The sequence below is a fragment of the Uranotaenia lowii genome, chromosome 3 (assembly GCF_029784155.1).
Source record: "Uranotaenia lowii strain MFRU-FL chromosome 3, ASM2978415v1, whole genome shotgun sequence".
NCBI classification, from domain to species: domain Eukaryota; kingdom Metazoa; phylum Arthropoda; class Insecta; order Diptera; family Culicidae; genus Uranotaenia; species Uranotaenia lowii.
Window position 1 is genome coordinate 117,394,372 of NC_073693.1, and position 22,517 is coordinate 117,416,888.

At 32.7% G+C, this 22,517-nt stretch overlaps 2 protein-coding genes across 2 annotated transcripts in view; both read left to right on the forward strand.

The window, feature by feature from the left end:
* Window positions 1-22,517, forward strand: part of LOC129758395 (lachesin) — a 589,306-nt gene that overhangs the window by 79,803 nt on the left and 486,986 nt on the right. The window lies entirely within an intron of this gene.
* On the forward strand, window positions 13,365-14,147 carry LOC129752546 (uncharacterized). The gene has a single exon (XM_055748320.1). The coding sequence runs from the start codon at window positions 13,365-13,367 to the stop codon at window positions 14,145-14,147; it is 783 nt and encodes a 260-aa protein (XP_055604295.1).

Consider the following 22,517-nt stretch of genomic DNA (forward strand, 5'->3'; position numbering starts at 1 on the left):
AATCGACAAAATTGACAAAATTGACAAAATTGACAAAATTTACAAAATTGACAAAATTGACGTTATTGACATTATTATATTTTTGGAAAAATGGACAAAGTTCATAAAATCAACAATTTTCACAAAATTTACCAAATTTATTTAAGTGACAAAATTATCAGAATAGAAATAATTGATTTTACTGACAAAATGGAATTTTTTTTTAGGAATTCAGTATATTTTGTCAATTTTAAAATCTCAACAATTTTTCCCACAATTTTGTGAGACTTTTTAAATTTTTCAAATTTGGCATTATCGCCAGTTTCGTCAGTTTGGTCATTTTTGTGAATTTTGTTAATTTTACCATAACTGTCAGCTTTGGCATTTTTGTTAGTTTTGCTCATCTCGTGAATTTTGACAATTTTTGAAATTTTGTCGATTTTTTCAAAACAGACAATTTTCCCTTTTTTTTAATTTTTGACAATTTTAGTTTACTCAGAACAATCATTGAATAAGTCGAAACATATGGGTGGGCACCTTTAATAATTTTTTTTTCTTAATTTGTATATGTATCTATTTTATTGTGCAGTTTTCGTATGTGGAAAAAAAGTTTAAGCTACAAAACTGATTCCAAAATTTCAAATGTACTAATGGAAATATATCCTGGGATATAATGAGATAAGTTAAATTGGCTTTTCAGCCTTGGTTTTTGTGAGAACTTATATGAAAATTGAAAGAACTCAAAAATTCCAAAATATTAAAACTTAACGTTTAAACTTTTAATTTCAAATTTGAAGCTCAAAATTTAATCTGTGTCACTTCTTTCAATTCAGTTTAGTAAGGCATTTGTTAGAAGAGATACATAAAATAATCGTAAATAATCCATAATTAAAAACAATTTTAAATATTAATATAGAAAGAAGCAGCAGAAAATAAAATTTTAAATATTTGTTTTCTATTTTAATTCAGATTATTAATCATATTGCGTCAAGAAGATTTTAACAGTACTGATTCTTTCGTATAAAGTTATTCAAATTAAATCAAATAAATGATTCAAATTATATGTTCTGTCTTAACTTTTAAACCCGTGACTTTGAAATTAATTTTCAATCCTGTGTTTAGCAAAAACTCAAACACCACGAGAAAAAAGGACTTCCGATTCGGCGGAAAAAGCTCCTTAATTGAAAGTGCAAAAATTAATAAGTATTTAAACGCCTTCGGCCAATCCCACCCACGAGTCAACAGTTGAGGTTAGGGGAAGAAGCAAGCCAACCAAGCGAAAGTTTGCCAGCGGCTTTGAAACTTTCTAATTCCACAAGAGTGACAAAACCCAACCGGGGAACATCGACATGTTTCAGTCCGCCAGCCCCAACACCACCTACTTCCGGTCTATTTGCAAGAAAGAAAAACAACGAGTGTTTTGCTACCGCGTCGAGAATTGAATGATTTTCCTCCGGGACGCAACGTCTGGAGAATTATATATTTTGATTTCCGTTTTCAGAGTATGCATTTTCCCGAAATTTTGTAAAGTTGAGAATATCTAATGTGTAAGAATCCACAATTTGAAACCCAGAAATAAAATTCAATTTTAGTGCTGTGTTGAAGTATAATTGTAGGTTCTGCCTGCTTAAATTTCGTAACTTTTTTAAAACATTCCTTCCGATCCAACGCAAATGGAACCTTAAAATCCGACTCCGGAAAAGTGGTTTCCTGTTTTACGCCACTTACACACACTTTTCTTCGACTGAGGGTTTGTGTCAACTTGGCCTGGGCCTGTTGCGTGGGTGGGTGGGATGGATTGAAAGTTCAAGCCAGCTAGCCGGCAGGTGAAGTGCAGAAGGGACAAAACTTTGTCTGCCCCGGAGGAATCGAAGCAGCTCTGATTTGGCCGTTTGCTTGCTTGCTCCCCGGTTTTCTAAGCAAGCAAGCAAGCATCCAGGGCCCCCGGTCTGTTTGTTGAGGGTGGATGGCGAGAATTTACTGAGCCCAGGGTACCCAGGACGCCCTCCACGGTGGGTAATTTTGGGTGTGACATTCATCTTTCTCATTGGGATTGAAAATTTGAGTTTCTTTTTTTTCTGGTTGATCCCGGGTGGCTTGGGAACAGTAGAATAATGTGGTTTATCTTCGGGCTCTGGTTTTTCAGAGCTTAAACGGAAAGCTGCTGTTTCTTGGGATCAAAGTTTTTATTTCTTGTATATTTATACTCTTGGGCCGGAAACGGATGAGCTATTTGTCGTAGTCGTCGTTCTTTTGGCCGATGGAAATGAGGAAGCAACAAATCCTCCTTGATAGACTGCGGCTGTTCCTTTTTTTTGCTGGTTCTGGTAGAACGAAGAAATCCCTCTGGCCATCATCCGCCAGGGCAGGGTGGCAACAAACACCAAACCTACCGTTAAACGCCATGCGGTTCGACCTTGGCCACAGACCGTTACAATTAATTTTAAATGAAGCCAACCGATACAATTAGCGATGATTAAGATTGATGTCGGTAGAGGGCGTAGTTTTTTTTTTTGAAAATGCTACCCGATGTGGTTGAATCTGGGATAATTAAACCATTCATTATTTAAAATCCACTCTATCTGTGGTCCTGTGCTTTCGATTGCTATCAATTGAAGGTAAGCCACTATCGTAAATAAAATACCACACAGTTGGAGCAACAATCACTCTTGGCAGTAATCCATTTCCATTACTTATTATGGTTGAAATTGTTTTCCAAGAAATTCGTTTATGTTTTAAATGAGACAATAAATTCGAAAAAATCATGCATTATTTCGATTAATCCTTATCTGCTTGGTATGAGCCTCTTCAATTTTCGTACTTTTGGGTAACAAAGACTTTTATCTTCTATTAAAGGCTAGACTTAATATTATCCAATGGAGATCTAGAGTGTTTTTTTGTTGACTTCTCCACCTTTCAATGACTATTGTGTAGGAAAATTCGAAATAGTTACTTACTCTGTTAAAGATAGCGATCGCTATTCGAAATAGCTTAACATTTTTAATCTTTAAGTTATCAAGAATACTAACTGAATTTTATAAATCATTTGAAATATGAGGGTTCATACACAGAATACACACGTTCATATTTTTTTCACTTATCAACTAACGGTGTCATTCCATGATCATTGTCGTTGGATAACCAATAAATTGATTTAAAAAATTGGAGTATACCCCTATTTTATGGTTCAGAAGGTTATATGAAGCTCACTCCAATTTGTAGTGGCAGAAGGTTTCATTACAATAAATTATCTCTTCATGTTTAATCCTAATCCGCTGTTGAGTGTCAATATGACACTCTTGATATTGGAAATTAGGCGGCTTATAACTTGATTCGGGTGCATCCAAATATAAACATTACTTCGGGGATCGTCAATGAACTCTTGAAATCTTTTTTTCTGCATCATTACTTTTTTATGAGCCCCCAAAAGCCCAGAAAAAATGCTCCCTCATCAGAACTTGAGTGTCAATTTGACAATTCTAGCCTAAAACTGCTATATCTTTTTTGTTTCTCATTTGATATTTATAAAACATTCAGCTACAAATCCTTTCCGTTATTCAAAGTATATGAATGAAAATCTTAAAAACATGCTTCTGAAAAGAGATTTTAGATTTTTTACGGAATGCTCCAAAAAATTAACTTAGTGTCCAAGAAAGTAACATTGCTCAAAAGGATGACCACACATAACATTTAAAAGTGTTTTGAAAACCGTACTTTTCAATCATTGAACCGTCAAAATTGTTTTAGTCACACCAGATAAATTTTTTAGGGAGAATTGAATAGTTGACGTAATTCGACACATTTTCGCACAATTTCGCACATTTAGATTTTAAGAATACAAAACACAGAGTTTTTGACGAATTTTTAAAGATAGCAGTTATGCGAACTTTTCGTCAATTAACAATTTCTAATATTTTCTTGCATTATAAAAAATTATATTCATCAGAAAGTCAATTTCATACCAATTCAAGTGGTGTAATTTTTTAAAAAAATATGATAAATGGAAACTAAAAGTAATATAAACTATACTAAACATATCTTTTTGTAAAATATCGCAGCACTTATTTAATAACAATACTTGAATCGGTATGAAATTGGCTTTCTAGTGAAAATAAATTTAATGCGGAAATCTTGCTTTAATATGCTCAAAAAGGTAAATTAAACAAAAATTGCAAATTTCAAATTTGACAATTTTAAAATGCAAACATGTGCCAAATCTCGTCAACTTTCCAATCCTCTTTTCAAAATTTAGCTGGTGTGACATAAACAATTTTGACGGATCATTAATTGAAAAGTATTTTTTTACGCCACTTGTCTACATTATTTGTGGTCATGATCTTAAAAAATCAAAAAATAACTTTGTTAGCAACGTATATCTTCTAATTTCAGCTTGGAAACTAAATAAATTTTTTACGAGCATTCCGTTGCTGATCTACAGTCTTGTTTCCGAAGCGTTTTGATCGGATTTTTGGTATCTTAGACTATGAATAACGAAAAACGGAGTACTTGTTACAAAATTATGTCGAAAAAAACCTATTTGAGCTATATAACGAGGTTTCTTGAACTATAATTTCTTAAAATATAGGAATCAAGAGGGATATAGCGGTTTTAGTCAGGAGTGTCAAATTGACACTCCACGGACTGTAACCCGTCATGCCAAAAAATGTCTAGAGAAGGCTGAATGGCAAATTTTATAGATGATGACCGTTTTTTTTTTTTGGGCGTCAGATCGCAACATTGCAGTTTAGGAAATTACACCCATTTTTTGATAAAAATCATACATTCTATACACTATCAATGACTGAGACCATTGTGGTGGTGTCAGCGGTACTACGTTTTATACTTAACTTTTAGTTTTACTTTTATCTTCGTGGCATGCCACACTCTACAATTTCTAATTGGAATCGCTTCCTGCCAGGGGTGATAACTGTCCGAATGTCATTTGACATTTTTTTGAAGCCTAGAGCGACATTCATCAGTACGAAAATGACTGTTGCAGTAATGTCCTTTTAGGATTTTGTGAATGTCATCGCTAAGAAATGCCCTTGATAAAATGTCAAATAAAATTTGGGATGAATGTCACAACTTGCATCGAGATTGTGATAGTCATAGAAAAAAATGTTACGCTAAATGTACATTTCTAATGATGTGTCGCAAGTTGAAATCTGATCATATTTCTCGGATTCCGGAACCGGCCAGATTGGCCGTGGCCAATGAACTTCATGACTGTCAAAATCATGACATTTTTTAAATTTCTCCATGACAGTCACGGAATCGAAAATTCAAAAATGTCATTCCGACAGTCAGAGGACCAACAGAATCTTCGACTGTCGCAAGTCAAAAACGTTATCGAGATGAATAATTCGATGACATTTTTTCTGAGCGACTGTCATTGTAAAACTGAATGACATTTTTTCCAGTCGCTTAACTTTTTTTTTTGATGACCGTCAATGTCATTGAGACATTTTCGAATGTCATTATAAAATGTTATGCGACTGTCACGATCCCGACTGTCTTTTGGATAACATTCGCATCACTACTTCCTGCCATTTAAAAAAAAATTTATTAACTGTTTTGTCAAAAAATCATGTCGAAACTCAAAAGTTTGAAATGTCTGGAAGAAATTACAAAATTCTGGAAGTCTGGAAACCTGAAACAATGTCTGGCAAAAGTCCAAAAAGTCTGGAAGATCCAGACAAAATCTGGAAGGTTGACATCACTGACAGTAACAGATAAAAATTTCTGGGACGGATGAGGGTTAAACATTTTGTGTTTTGTTTTTTATTAAGATAGTAAAATCAGTAACAAATCTCAACTAAAAATCACTCAATAGTTGGTATTTATCTGTGTGCATATTAAATTTTTCAATTATAGTTTGAGCTGTGTCAAATTGAACATGATTTTGTTTAAGAAAACTCACATCTTTATCCTGTTCTTAATGAGAAAGCTGTTAAGTGCAATGCATTAGACCTTAATATCTTGTCAGTGTTTCGAATGTGGTGAAAATTAGTTGAGCTCTTATTAAAACTTTATTGTTTAAGAAATTTTATTAAAAAATCTCTAGAAATACTTCGAAATGTGAAGGAAAACAGAATGTGAATTTAAATATTGAAAATCATCCAACAGAAATCTCTTGTAATTTACTTAAGTGCTTTAAATTTTATATTTATTTTTCATGGGAGCAACTCTTTTTCAAAGAGAGATGGTTTTAAAACAGATGGAGTCTTCAGTACAGCAAATAATTTCAGCATTTCAAATTTTTGATGATAATTTCTTGAATACCACGAAAAAATGTTAGAGTTATTTGTATAATATTTGTATGGCAAAACCCGGTTTAAAAGCCAGAGGGTTTATCAGGCAGTGCCAAACTTCATTCTTAAAATCAGCTTCTTATGTCAAATCATGCATGGTATAAAATTTAAATGGAAATTACCATAAAATTTTCAAAGTGTGTCATATTTTCAGATAAACTTGTATGAAAACCCCTTTCCATATAATTTGAGGGTGTAGAAAATTTTAAACAAACCATCCTTGGTCCTTAAGAGCAAAATCATTCAAAAGTTGGAAAAAAGTTGTAGAAATTATGGCACTTGTAGCACATTTTGAAAACTTTACCATGGAAAAACATTATCAAGATCTGGGGCCTTCAGGTTTTTTTACAACTCTTGTTCTGTTTTCGCCTGTTGTGATGCAAAACTAGCTCGATTTCTATCGTATGTGGCTGGAATGGAAACAGTGTTGTAAAAAAATTTAACGCCCAAGGATCTTGAAAACATTTCTGCATAATAAAATTTTCAAAATGTACTACAAGTGTCAAAATTTCTACAACTTTTTCCCAACACGAGTGAACTTGCTCTAATAAAATATTTATTTTAAATCAAGAAAAGAAATTGGAGGTGGATGATAGGATCTTTTTTCCTTGAAAAGGAGAACGTACTGTGACCAGTAGCTGATCTTTTGTGGTTTGTGAATCAAAGATCGCGTACTACTAATGATTATGACATTGACCCTAAAATAAATCTTACTTGATGTCGCACACTCGAAACAGTCAAGACGAATTTCATTGCAGATGGATTCCGATCATATTTTTTCATAACATTCGTTTGTTGCTATTAAACAATATATCCCTATATTGGTTCAGAAAATATCAAATAAAAGTTATCGAATCGTTACATGCGAACAGGGGTGCCAGGTGGTTTTGTTAAAAATCAGGACACCACGATGTAAAACATCAGGATTTTTCAGGACACCACTATATTGATGTAAAATAAAATGCATCTGCTTGGATGGCATAAAAAATGCGAAATACGGGTACTGACGACGCGTGAAATTATGCCACTCTAACTTAGCTGGTCTGTTGTTTAATTAAAAAACACCATTCAAATATCATCTGAACCAAAGATTATCATTGGATAAACAATTTTATTAAAAAATTTATTATATATTATATATTTTCATAATCCGATCAAACCAGGATGTTTTACAGACTATTTAAAAACAATCCAGACAATTCAAGCGTTTTTTGAAAAATCAGGACCCTCGAAAATTAGGACACATGCTGAAAAATCAGGGCAACATGGATTCGAGGAGGTTGGGGCGTAGCCATGTCCAATGTGGTCGGTCCCGGAACGAAATATGTTAAAATTATCGGATTGAGACTTCCGGCATCAATGAAAGCTTTTGGCCTATTCATGAATGAAATCGAGAGGAACAGCGATTCGTGGACACTGAGTCGTGGCCATGTTTAATCTGGCCCGTTTCGGAACGAAATATGTCAGTGTTATTGCATCGAGACTTGTGCCATATTGAAAGATACCTCTTGGTTTCTTCATAAAGGGAATCAGTAGAGGAAGCGATTCGGATTCACAGGGTCGTAGCCATGACCAATCTTGACGGTTCCAAAACGAAATATGCCATAATTATCGGATCGAGGTTCGCGTCATATAAGAGAAAATCGAAGTGAGATATGAATAGTGAGACGTTAAATGTAAAAAGTTAGAAATGACATGAGAATTGAGACATGAGAAGTGAAAAGTAAGAAGTGAGACGTGAAAAACGAACAGTGAAAAGTAAGCCATCAGAAATCGACTTCAGAAATGAGTTGTCGGATTAAGATTCTCACGTCTTACGTCTCTCTCCTCATTTTTGTCGATTTTTTGTTTTTGTACTTTTTTTAAGGTTTTTGAGAAGTTTGTGATTTTTGTTATTTATATGATTGTGCATTAACCCATTTATTATTTGTTATTTGTGTAAATTTTCTCAATTTTGTCGTTTTTGCCATTTTTGTCATTTTTGTCATTTTTGTCATTTTTGTCATTTTTGTCATTTTTGTCATTTTTGTCATTTTTGTCATTTTTGTCATTATTGTCATTTTTGTCATTTTTGTCATTTTTGTCATTTTTGTCATTTTTGTCATTTTTGTCATTTTTGTCATTATTGTCATTTTTGTCATTTTTGTCATTTTTGTCATTTTTGTCATTTTTGTCATTTTTGTCATTTTTGTCATTTTTGTCATTTTTGTCATTTTTGTCATTTTTGTCATTTTTGTCATTTTTGTCATTTTTGTCATTTTTGTCATTTTTGTCATTTTTGTCATTTTTGTCATTTTTGTCATTTTTGTCATTTTTGTCATTTTTGTCATTTTTGTCATTTTTGTCATTTTTGTCATTTTTGTCATTTTTGTCATTTTTGTCATTTTTGTCATTTTTGTCATTTTTGTCATTTTTGTCATTTTTGTCATTTTTGTCATTTTTGTCATTTTTGTCATTTTTGTCATTTTTGTCATTTTTGTCATTTTTGTCATTTTTGTCATTTTTGTCATTTTTGTCATTTTTGTCATTTTTGTCATTTTTGTCATTTTTGTCATTTTTGTCATTTTTGTCATTTTTGTCATTTTTGTCATTTTTGTCATTTTTGTCATTTTTGTCATTTTTGTCATTTTTGTCATTTTTGTCATTTTTGTCATTTTTGTCATTTTTGTCATTTTTGTCATTTTTGTCATTTTTGTCATTTTTGTCATTTTTGTCATTTTTGTCATTTTTGTCATTTTTGTCATTTTTGTCATTTTTGTCATTTTTGTCATTTTTGTCATTTTTGTCATTTTTGTCATTTTTGTCATTTTTGTCATTTTTGTCATTTTTGTCATTTTTGTCATTTTTGTCATTTTTGTCATTTTTGTCATTTTTGTCAGTTTTGTCATTTTTGTCATTTTTGTCATTTTTGTCATTTTTGTCATTTTTGTCATTTTTGTCATTTTTGTCATTTTTGTCATTTTTGTCATTTTTGTCATTTTTGTCATTTTTGTCATTTTTGTCATTTTTGTCATTTTTGTCATTTTTGTCATTTTTGTCATTTTTGTCATTTTTGTCATTTTTGTCATTTTTGTCATTTTTGTCATTTTTGTCATTTTTGTCATTTTTGTCATTTTTGTCATTTTTGTCATTTTTGTCATTTTTGTCATTTTTGTCATTTTTGTCATTTTTGTCATTTTTGTCATTTTTGTCATTTTTGTCATTTTTGTCATTTTTGTCATTTTTGTCATTTTTGTTATTTTGGTCATTTTTGTCATTTTTGTCATTTTTGTCTTTTTTGTCATTTTTGTCATTTTTGTTAATTTGATCATTTTTGTCATTTTTGTCATTTTTGTCATTTTTGTCAAATTTTTTCAATTTTTTCAATTTTGTCAATTTTGTCAATTTTGTCAATTTTGTCAATTTTGTCAATTTTGTCAATTTTGTCAATTTTGTCAATTTTGTCAATTTTGTCAATTTAGTCAATTTTGTCAATTTAGTCAATTTTGTCAATTTTGTCAATTTTGTCAATTTTGTCAATTTTGTCAATTTTGTCAATTTTGTCAATTTTGTCAATTTTGTCAATTTTGTTTATTTTGTCAATTTTGTCAATTTTGTTTATTTTGTCAATTTTGTCAATTTTGTCAATTTTGTCAGTTTTGTCAATTTTGTCAATTTTGTCAATTTTGTCAATTTTTTCAATTTTGTCAATTTTGTCAATTTTGTCAATTTTGTCAATTTTGTCAATTTTGTCAATTTTGTCAATTTTGTCAATTTTGTCAATTTTGTCAATTTTGTCAATTTTGTCAATTTTGTCAATTTTGTCAATTTTGTCAATTTTGTCAATTTTGTCAATTTTGTCAATTTAGTCAATTTTGTCAATTTAGTCAATTTTGTCAATTTTGTCAATTTTGTCAATTTTGTCAATTTTGTCAATTTTGTCAATTTTGTCAATTTTGTCAATTTTGTCAATTTTGTCAATTTTGTCAATTTTGTCAATTTTGTCAATTTTGTCAATTTTTTCAATTTTTTCAATTTTGTCAATTTTGTCAATTTTGTCAATTTTGTCAATTTTGTCAATTTTGTCAATTTTGTCAATTTTGTCAATTTTGTCAATTTTGTCAATTTTGTCAATTTTGTCAATTTAGTCAATTTTGTCAATTTTGTCAATTTTGTCAATTTTGTCAATTTTGTTTATTTTGTCAATTTTGTCAATTTTGTCAATTTTGTCAATTTTGTCAATTTTGTCAATTTTGTCAATTTTGTCAATTTTGTCAATTTTGTCAATTTTGTCAATTTTGTCAATTTTGTCAATTTTGTCAATTTTGTCAATTTTGTCAATTTTGTCAATTTTGTCAATTTTGTCAATTTTGTCAATTTTGTCAATTTTGTCAATTTTGTCAATTTTGTCAATTTTGTCAATTTTGTCAATTTTGTCAATTTTGTCAATTTTGTCAATTTTGTCAATTTTGTCAATTTTGTCAATTTTGTCAATTTTGTCAATTTTGTCAATTTTGTCAATTTTGTCAATTTTGTCAATTTTGTCAATTTTGTCAATTTTGTCAATTTTGTCAATTTTGTCAATTTTGTCAATTTTGTCAATTTTGTCAATTTTGTCAATTTTGTCAATTTTGTTCATTTTGTCAATTTTGTCAATTTTGTCAATTTTGTCAATTTCGTCAATTTTGTCAATTTTGTCAATTTTGTCAATTTTGTCAATTTTGTCAATTTTGTCAATTTTGTCAATTTTGTCAATTTTGTCAATTTTGTCAATTTTGTCAATTTTGTCAATTTTGTCAATTTTGTCAATTTTGTCAATTTTGTCAATTTTGTCAATTTTGTCAATTTTGTCAATTTTGTCAATTTTGTCAATTTTGTCAATTTTGTCAATTTTGTCAATTTTGTCAATTTTGTCAATTTTGTCAATTTTGTCAATTTTGTCAATTTTGTCAATTTTGTCAATTTTGTCAATTTTGTCAATTTTGTCAATTTTGTCAATTTTGTCAATTTTGTCAATTTTGTCAATTTTGTCAATTTTGTCAATTTTGTCAATTTTGTCAATTTTGTCAATTTTGTCAATTTTGTCAATTTTGTCAATTTTGTCAATTTTGTCAATTTTGTCAATTTTGTCAATTTTGTCAATTTTGTCAATTTTGTCAATTTTGTCAATTTTGTCAATTTTGTCAATTTTGTCAATTTTGTCAATTTTGTCAATTTTGTCAATTTTGTCAATTTTGTCAATTTTGTCAATTTTGTCAATTTTGTCAATTTTGTCAATTTTGTCAATTTTGTCAATTTTGTCAATTTTGTCAATTTTGTCAATTTTGTCAATTTTGTCAATTTTGTCAATTTTGTCAATTTTGTCAATTTTGTCAATTTTGTCAATTTTGTCAATTTTGTCAATTTTGTCAATTTTGTCAATTTTGTCAATTTTGTCAATTTTGTCAATTTTGTCAATTTTGTCAATTTTGTCAATTTTGTCAATTTTGTCAATTTTGTCAATTTTGTCAATTTTGTCAATTTTGTCAATTTTGTCAATTTTGTCAATTTTGTCAATTTTGTCAATTTTGTCAATTTTGTCAATTTTGTCAATTTTGTCATGTTTGTCAATTTTGTCAATTTTGTCAATTTTGTCAATTTTGTCAATTTTGTCAATTTTGTCAACTTTGTCAATTTTGTCAATTTTGTCAACTTTGTCAATTTTGTCAATTTTGTCAATTTTGTCAATTTTGTCAATTTTGTCAATTTTGTCAATTTTGTCAATTTTGTCAATTTTGTCAATTTTGTCAATTTTGTCAATTTTGTCAATTTTGTTTATTTTGTCAATTTTGTCAATTTTGTCAATTTTGTCAATTTTGTCAATTTTGTCAATTTTGTCAATTTTGTCAATTTTGTCAATTTTGTCAATTTTGTCAATTTTGTCAATTTTGTCAATTTTGTCAATTTTGTCAATTTTGTCAATTTTGTCAATTTTGTCAATTTTGTCAATTTTGTCAATTTTGTCAATTTTGTCAATTTTGTCAATTTTGTCAACAATCGTCACGTACTATTGGTAGAGTTAACCAAGTAGTGATATCGGTCCGCGCTTAAATTCGATATTTCGGTTGAAAAACGTTTGCGTTTTAAGTCGCTTTATATCGAAAGCGTATTTCGGAACTCGAAGTGTATCTGGAAGTGATAGCTATTCGCAAAGTGCATCGTGCGAGGCTAATAATAGACTATTTAGTTTGCCGTGGCTAGTGACAGGAGCTGTGTATTGTTTTTGCTTGCTGAATTCACGACAAGCCAACTAGAAAGCAGCTGCGTGCAACATTGTGTGCAAGCAAAGCTTGCTTGGCTCAAATTCAAGCCCTCTAGTTGCGAGCGAAAGAGTTTCACCTACAGCAGTGACTCTTTGACGCCGGTGAGCCACCTGCTGTCAATCGGCGAAACCTCAACACCTACTGAACGTAGCCTATTTTTAGGCGCATTGCATTTCGTCGTGTGTATCCCGAGCTTGCTTGCACCTTTTGGACGTCTTGGGCAAGTCTCGTTGGGAAAAGGGTAAAACGTCCCTACTTCAGGTTGTACCTTGAACGCTTGGCCGAAGTAGTCTCTTTTCAGGTTAAAGCGTAGTCGTTACCCGCTCCGGCGGAAACGCAGTTCCGATCACCTGGACCTTTAACCCTTGGGTGAATCGAAGATATTCGAGGTAAAAGGGTAGACGTTACTCACTCCGGTGAGAACGCACTGAAAATTTAGTTTTGCTTCCGTATGAGAAAAATCATATTCTGAGACTCAATAACAACCTCATTTAAGCCAGGCAGCCGTAATGGCTGCAGCAAGTACCCCTCCGGGGGTAACAACGACAGGGGACCCTCCCGATAAAAACGATCGAACGCTCCCAGAATACATGGACAAAATTGGCACGTTTGGCAAACTCATCATACTTTCTTTAAGTCCAGCTGACGACAAACAACCTTTGCCAAAAATCCCTTTCTTATAAGCAAATCCATTGATCAGTCGATTGGAAAAATTGAGGCTGCTTATACGGAAAACAACGGCTCAAAGTATGTCATCAAAACCCGCAGTTCAAAACTTGCAGCGAAACTGATAATGATGAAAGAGCTGATTGACGGAACAAAAGTTCAAGTAATTCCTCACCCCGTCCACAATGTTTGTCGCTGCGTCATAAGCTGTAAGGAAGCTATTGAACTAAAAGACGACGAATTGGAATCAGAACTGCGAGGGCAAGGAGTGTTGAAAGTGCGTCGAATTACGCGCATGGAAAACAGTAAAAGAGTGAATACCCCAACTGTTGTGTTGACTATCTCAGGAACAGTAATTCCTAGAGAAGTTCGGGTAGGGATCATAAACTGCAGAACTCGTATGTTCTATCCATCCCCGTTAGTTTGTTACCGCTGTTGTTCCTACGGACACACCAAGGACAAATGCAATAATGAACCAGCATGTCGTAACTGCTCTAAAACTCACGAGCATGAGGAGGAAGAGCAGTGTAAAGAGGATCCTTTTTGTAAAAACTGTTCAGGAAATCATTCACCAACCTCACGCAAATGCCCTTTGTTTCAGAAGGAAGAAGAAATCATTAAGATTAAAGTGGATAGTGGAATAACATTTGGAGAGGCCAGAAAAGAGTACGCAAAAAAACACGCGGAAAATTCGTATGCCAATGTGTGTGGAGCACAGCAGCGTCTTGATCAATTTCGCAAAGATCAGGAAAAAGACGTCCAGATTGCTAAGCTACAGGAAGAAAATAAAATTCTTAAAGCAAAACTCCCACAAACTGTCGAAACGGAAGAAATTGAAAAATTGAAGCAAGAAATCTACAACTTGCGAAAAATCGCCAAGGATTTTTACCTTTTAAAAGAAAAACTATAAAACGTGGAAAGAACCTTGGAAATATCTGAAAGCGAATCCGAAAAAGAAATGGAAGTTGAAGATGAACAACCATCATCTTCTGATCAAGCAAAACCGGCTCTGAGCGAAGACATTCCAAGACTGAAGAAACAAAAACTAAGCTCGAAAAATTCACTTCCGCTTCGCCTGTCTTCGGAACCCGAAGAGACAAACGAAAGTCAAAACCAATCCGAAGTTGTCGTTAAGAGGAGAGGTCGACCCCCTAAAAACAAAAATGGCCAGCCAAAGTAACTGCACGATGAATGAACTTGCACCGGAAAATGGACTTGACAACGGAACCATGAACAGCGAAACGGAAACGAACGGCATCAACCAACGCGATCTAACGGAAAACCCTAACGGCACAAATGGAATCATTTCATGGAATATTCAAGGCTTGAGGCCCAAAAAAGCCGAACTGGACATTCTGATCCAAGAACAACAACCACGTATTATTTGTCTACAAGAAACAATGTGCAAATCGCCATACCATCCACGTATCTCAGGATACAAAATTTATCATCGCCCTCGCTTGACCGGTGATCGAGCGGCAGGAGGAGTCCTTGTAGCAGTTCAAGAGAATATTGACAGCGAAGAAATAGAGCTCGAAACCGATTTTGAAGCTGTAGCCATAAAAATTAGTGCTCCACTCAACGTGAACGTCCTGAACATCTACCTGCCACCGAGCATGAACATCGATAACACAGAACTAACATCACTCCTCAATCAAATTCCGAAGCCAATCATTGTGGTTGGGGACTTCAATGCCCACCATCCACTGTGGGGTTCTGATTATGTTAGTAGACGGGGCAGATCGATCGTCGACTTCGTGGAAGATAATAGCCTGGCAGTCCTGAACACAGGAGAGCCCACTTATGTCGATCAAAGGCATGGTAGTTTTTCCTGTATAGACCTTGCTCTATGTTCAGATGATTTAGCTGGAACGCTTGAATGGAGTGTTTTACCAGACACTTACAGCAGTGATCACATACCGTTAAACATTAGTTTCCCTGGTCCCTGTGAAATACCTCAGAAAAGTCGACCAAGATGGAAAATTGAAGAAGCCAACTGGGAACAGTACCAAGGTACACTCAATTTTGAACGCGATGACAACATTGAACGGCAAGTTGAAAAAATAACAAAATCCATGTTGGAGGCAGCCGAAGTAGCCATACCCAAGACAAAAGGTTATCCCGGGAAAAGAAGTGTCCCGTGGTGGAACGCGGAAATAGCGGAGCTCGTCAAAAAAAGAAGGAAGGCATTGAGGCAGTTGAAAGCAAACAGGCAAAATCAGGAACAAATGGAAAGCGACTTTAAAAACGCGAACGCTGCTGCGAAGGATGCTATCATCAGAGCCAAGAAAAAAAGTTGGGAAGAGCTAGCGGAAACTTTTTCCTCCCAAACTCCACTAAGGGAAATGTGGAGTAACTATCAGAAGATTCAAGGTAGGAAGCGACGAACCCAAATCAACTCTATCTTATACGAAGAAGCAACTGTTTCGGATCCAGCAGCCATATGCGATTTACTAGGAAATGCATTCCAAAAAGTTTCGAGCGTGAGTACATACAAGGATTTTTTCCTGAACCACAAACGAGCCGTTGAATCAAACACATTGTTCATTCCTGAGGATACAGGTCCTCACAATCAAGAATTCACCAGGTACGAGCTCGACGAAGCGCTAGAGGGATTGAAAGGCTCATCACCAGGACCGGACAACGTTCACTATGCAATGATTAAGCACCTTCCTCCAGATGGGAAAGTTATCCTCCTCGAAACCTACAACCGATTGTGGGAGGAGTCAGTTTACCCACAAGAATGGACGAAATCATACGTTGTACCCATCTTTAAAAACAAAGGTCTTCGTTCAGACCCGCAGAACTATCGACCAATCTACTTAAACAGCTGCATAGGAAAAGTCCTAGAAAGGATGATAAATAATCGTCTCATGCATCTGCTAGAAACAAGAGGACTATTATACACCCACCAATATGCATTCCGGAAGGGAAGAAGTACAACGGACCACCTATGCACATTAGAGGAAAATATTCGTGAGGCGTTTAACAACAACAAAGTAGCGCAAGTAGCTTTTCTAGACGTAAGCAAAGCTTATGATACAACCTGGCGTAGGCTTTGCTTAGATCAACTAGGGAATCACAACATAGGTGGAAGAATGCTCCGTTATCTAGAAGGAATGCTACGCTCTAGATCATTTCAAGTGATTGCCAACGGTAAAACATCAGGAACAAAAATAATGGAAACTGGCCTGTGCCAAGGCTCGGTACTGAGTGTCACCATGTTCTTGATAGCCATCAACACTCTCATCAATTATCTTCCCTCGAATGTAAAGTGCTTGATTTATGCTGACGATGTCATTCTTGTTGCAACGGGTGATAACGCTAAAGAAACAGAAGATAAGCTGCAGACAGCCTGCCACCAATTAGAACTTTGGCAAACCAAAACAGGGTTCCAAATATCAGCTCAAAAAAGTGCATCCGTGGTTTTTCGGAACCCGCGTCATAAAAAACCAAAAACCGGAAATAAACTTACATTAAACGGAACTATCATGCCTCGCAAAGACAGCTACAAATGTTTGGGTGTAACATTCGATCAGCACTTAAAATTCCGATCTCACGTTGAAGAGGTGAAAGCAGCATGCCAACAGAGAGTCCTTTTCATACGTAGCGTAGCTGCCAGGACCTGGGGAGGAGATCGTAACACGTTGATCAAACTCTATCATGCAACTGTAGTGGAAAAGCTCCTGTACGCAGCCCCAATCCTATCAGGAATTGACGATAAAGTCCTTAAAGCCCTAGATACAGTGCATAACGCAGGACTTCGAGCGATTATCGGAGCATTCAGAACGAGCCCTATTTTAAGCCTCCAAGCGGAAACAGGAATCCCCAGCTTAAAATCATTGATCAATCAGCGCACTATGCTCTACACAATCCGTCGAGCAGCTGTTGAATGCGTTGAGGAAATGATCGCAGTAGAAGACACTACAAGCGAGGACAGCGGCGACAGCAGCAGTAGCGACGCAGATGTAAGTTCTGGCGAGAGGTGGGGTGAACGAATCAGATCCCGATCCCATCCCAATTCTTATCGAATCAGAGGACAAAATATGATGAATGAACTAGATCTCAGCCTGCCGAGAGCAACTTGCTTTAAGATTCCAGTGTGCCCGCCATGGCAAAGATCCAAGCTCCACGTGGACAAAAGCCTCCACTACAAATTGTCCCAAGGTGCAACTGCGAATGAACTTAGGTGTATGTTCAACGAACTTAAAGAATCGAAGTATCGTATCCATAAAATGATTTTCACGGATGGATCGAAACAAGCGTCAAAATGTGGATTCGGAATTGTTAGTGAAGAGTTCGTTTTCCGAAAACGTCTAAGCAATATATGCAGCATATTTGCAGCCGAAAGTGAAGCAGTCGAACAAGCATTGCTATGGATAGTCGACCAGCAAAGACCCCAAGCATATCTGTTGTGCACCGATTCTATGAGCGTGATAAACAACCTTGAAAAGTGCAAGATAAACTCTAGATGGAAGGACAGCATACAAAACCTGCATAATCGGATCACTCAAGTAGGCGCAGAAATCATATTTTGCTGGGTCCCCAGTCATATCGGGATTCCAGGAAATGAGAGGGCTGATCGTGAAGCAAAAAGAGCTTTGGATCTGCCACTGGCAGAACAAGAAACCGTTGAATTTAAGGAAGTGCGGAAAGTTGTGAAAACACAAATCACACATAAATGGCAGATGGAGTGGCACAGAAATTTAAATAATAAACTACGTGAAGTGAAGAACACTGTTCTACCGTACAAATCAGTGTTCTCAGGAAAAAGGAGAGACGACGTTATTTTAGCCCGCCTGCGGATCGGACATACACTGCTCACCCACGCGTTCCTATTGGATAGAGTCGATTGCCCATTATGCCCGAGATGTAACGAAACTCTAACTGTTAAGCACATCATCGTAAACTGCCCACAACTAGAAGAGGAACGGAGAAAGCATGGCATCCCAGGAAACCTACGCGAAGCATTATCAGACGACAGCGATATGGCGGAAAAAGTGATAAAATATTTAAAAACCCTCAAATTGTATGAAAAAATTTAAAAATGTATTGTAATTTTCGAAACAGTTTATGGACCCGAATGATAAAAAAGGTCCCTAATAAAAAAAAAAAAAAAAAAAAAAATTTTGTCAATTTTGTCAATTTTGTCAATTTTGTCAATTTTGTCAATTTTTTCAATTTTGTCAATTTTGTCAATTTTGTCGATTTTGTCAATTTTGTCAATTTTGTCAATTTTGTCAATTTTGTCAATTTTGTCAATTTTGTCAATTTTGTCAATTTTGTCAATTTTGTCAATTTTGTCAATTTTGTCAATTTTGTCAATTTTGTCAATTTTGTCAATTTTGTCAATTTTGTCAATTTTGTCAATTTTGTCAATTTTGTCAATTTTGTCAATTTTGTCAATTTTGTCAATTTTGTCAATTTTGTCAATTTTGTCAATTTTGTCAATTTTGTCAATTTTGTCAATTTTGTCAATTTTGTCAATTTTGTCAATTTTGTCAATTTTGTCAATTTTGTCAATTTTGTCAATTTTGTCAATTTTGTCAATTTTGTCAATTTTGTCAATTTTGTCAATTTTGTCAATTTTGTCAATTTTGTCAATTTTGTCAATTTTGTTAATTTTGTCAATTTTGTCAATTTTGTCAATTTTGTCAATTTTGTCAATTTTGTCAATTTTGTCATTTTTGTCAATTTTGTCAATTTTGTCAATTTTGTCAATTTTGTCAATTTTGTCATGTTTGTCAATTTTGTCAATTTTGTCAATTTTGTCAATTTTGTCAATTTTGTCAATTTTGTCAATTTTGTCAATTTTGTCAATTTTGTCAATTTTATCAATTTTGTCAATTTTGTCAATTTTGTCAATTTTGTCAATTTTGTCAATTTTGTCAATTTTGTCAATTTTGTCAATTTTGTCAATTTTGTCAATTTTGTCAATTTTGTCAATTTTGTCAATTTTGTCAATTTTGTCAATTTTGTCAATTTTGTCAATTTTGTCAATTTTGTCAATTTTGTCAATTTTGTCAATTTTGTCAATTTTGTCAATTTTGTCAATTTTGTCAATTTTGTCAATTTTGTCAATTTTGTCAATTTTGTCAATTTTGTCAATTTTGTCAATTTTGTCAATTTTGTCAATTTTGTCAATTTTGTCAATTTTGTCAATTTTGTCAATTTTGTCAATTTTGTCAATTTTGTCAATTTTGTCAATTTTGTCAATTTTGTCAATTTTGTCAATTTTGTCAATTTTGTCAATTTTGTCAATTTTGTCAATTTTGTCAATTTTGTCAATTTTGTCAATTTTGTCAATTTTGTCAATTTTGTCAATTTTGTCAATTTTGTCAATTTTGTCAATTTTGTCAATTTTGTCAATTTTGTCAATTTTTTCAATTTTGTCAATTTTGTCAATTTTGTCGATTTTGTCAATTTGGTCAATTTTGTCAATTTTGTCAATTTTGTCAATTTTGTCAATTTTGTCAATTTTGTCAATTTTGTCAATTTTGTCAATTTTGTCAATTTTGTCAATTTTGTCAATTTTGTCAATTTTGTCAATTTTGTCAATTTTGTCAATTTTGTCAATTTTGTCAATTTTGTCAATTTTGTCAATTTTGTCAATTTTGTCAATTTTGTCATTTTGTCAATTTTGTCAATTTTGTCAATTTTGTCAATTTTGTCAATTTTGTCAATTTTGTCAATTTTGTCAATTTTGTCAATTTTGTCAATTTTGTCAATTTTGTCAATTTTGTCAATTTTGTCATGTTTGTCAATTTTGTCAATTTTGTCAATTTTGTCAATTTTGTCAATTTTGTCAATTTTGTCAATTTTGTCAATTTTGTCAATTTTGTCAATTTTGTCAATTTTGTCAATTTTGTCAATTTTGTCAATTTTGTCAATTTTGTCAATTTTGTCAATTTTGTCAATTTTGTCAATTTTGTCAATTTTGTCAATTTTGTCAATTTTGTCAATTTTGTCAATTTTGTCAATTTTGTCAATTTTGTCAATTTTGTCAATTTTGTCAATTTTGTCAATTTTGTCAATTTTGTCAATTTTGTCAATTTTGTCAATTTTGTCAATTTTGTCAATTTTGTCAATTTTGTCAATTTCGTCAATTTTGTCAATTTTGTCAATTTTGTCAATTTTGTCAATTTTGTCAATTTTGTCAATTTTGTCAATTTTGTCAATTTTGTCAATTTTGTCAATTTTGTCGATTTTGTCAATTTTGTCAATTTTATCAATTTTGCAAATTGGGCAATTTTGTCATTTTTGTCATTTTTGTCATTTTTGTCATTTTTGTCATTTTTGTCATTTTTGTCATTTTTGTCATTTTTGTCATTTTTGTCATTTTTGTCATTTTTGTCATTTTTGTCATTTTTGTCATTTTTGTCATTTTTGTCATTTTTGTCATTTTTGTCATTTTTGTCATTTTTGTCATTTTTGTCATTTTTGTCATTTTTGTCATTTTTGTCATTTTTGTCATTTTTGTCATTTTTGTCATTTTTGTCATTTTTGTCATTTTTGTCATTTTTGTCATTTTTGTCATTTTTGTCATTTTTGTCATTTTTGTCATTTTTGTCATTTTTGTCATTTTTGTCATTTTTGTCATTTTTGTCATTTTTGTCATTTTTGTCATTTTTGTCATTTTTGTCATTTTTGTCATTTTTGTCATTTTTGTCATTTTTGTCATTTTTGTCATTTTTGTCATTTTTGTCATTTTTGTCATTTTTGTCATTTTTGTCATTTTTGTCATTTTTGTCATTTTTGTCATTTTTGTCATTTTTGTCATTTTTGTCATTTTTGTCATTTTTGTCATTTTTGTCATTTTTGTCATTTTTGTCATTTTTGTCATTTTTGTCATTTTTGTCATTTTTGTCATTTTTGTCATTTTTGTCATTTTTGTCATTTTTGTCATTTTTGTCATTTTTGTCATTTTTGTCATTTTTGTCATTTTTGTCATTTTTGTCATTTTTGTCATTTTTGTCATTTTTGTCATTTTTGTCATTTTTGTCATTTTTGTCATTTTTGTCATTTTTGTCATTTTTGTCATTTTTGTCATTTTTGTCATTTTTGTCATTTTTGTCATTTTTGTCATTTTTGTCATTTTTGTCATTTTTGTCATTTTTGTCATTTTTGTCATTTTTGTCATTTTTGTCATTTTTGTCATTTTTGTCATTTTTGTCATTTTTGTCATTTTTGTCATTTTTGTCATTTTTGTCATTTTTGTCATTTTTGTCATTTTTGTCACTTTTGTCATTTTTGTCATTTTTGTCATTTTTGTCATTTTTGTCATTTTTGTCATTTTTGTCATTTTTGTCATTTTTTTCATTTTTGTCAATTTTGTCAATTTTGTCAATTTTGTCAATTTTGTCATTTTCCTGATTCCCTTAAATTTTGAAGATCACAAATTTTCAAGTTCACCTTTCTAAAGTAAGAACATTAGTTAAGTAACACGTCGTTGAAGCCAAATTGAATTTCATTTGGTTTAACAATTTATTTGTGGGATAGGTTGTTCGGTGCTTGAATTCGAAATGGGCGGGGAGTCGAATTTGGCTGCAACATGTTCTGATCTCAAAATTTCCACTTATTTTTGCCACGTATGTTTTCCGCTCTAGAAGAACAAATGATAGGCATTCCTAACTTTAAGCAAAGCATACCGATGCTTTCTGAAGCCGATGTGCGAAAATCGATTTCAGCACCGCAAATTTCCCCAGTCTAGAAAGTTACAGTTGTTGAAACGAGCCCGAAGTTGAGTGGGCGTTTTATCCTTTTTTTTTGCGGGTCCACTTTCGGATTTCGGTTCGTGGTATGCCATTTCGCTAGATCGATCAGATGCAGAAAGGTAAAATTATGCAAATTATGATACGGATTTTGCAAAACAACTTATGGTTTATGCCTCCCCCACATATGGCTAGGGAGTTGTGGCGAGTTTATCGGGGGAATTTGTATCGTAAACAGCAGCGGCACGTATGCATCATCTGTAAATGATTTTGGGCTATCGATTTTCACCTTTTTGGAAATAAGTTCTTGTGTTTCTTTACAAGCGGCTTGAATGACGGGAAAATTGAAGCAGAAAACGGGTTCATTTATGCCAGAATGATAAACAAAAGTTATATTACTGAAGGTTTCATGAATTTGACAAGGATTTCTTAGTAGCAGAAAAGTTTAAAATACTATGAAATCTGTTTAGATTTAACTATTCAATTCTCGAAAAAAAATTTTAATTACTTTTAATTCATTATGCGTTGAGATATTTTTGGAGTTTATTTGGTTTATGAATAACGATTTT

Coding starts and splice junctions, on each gene's coding strand:
- LOC129752546 (XM_055748320.1), top strand. CDS start 13,365: ATGATGAAAGAGCTGATTGACGGAACAAAAGTTCAAGTAATTCCTCAC.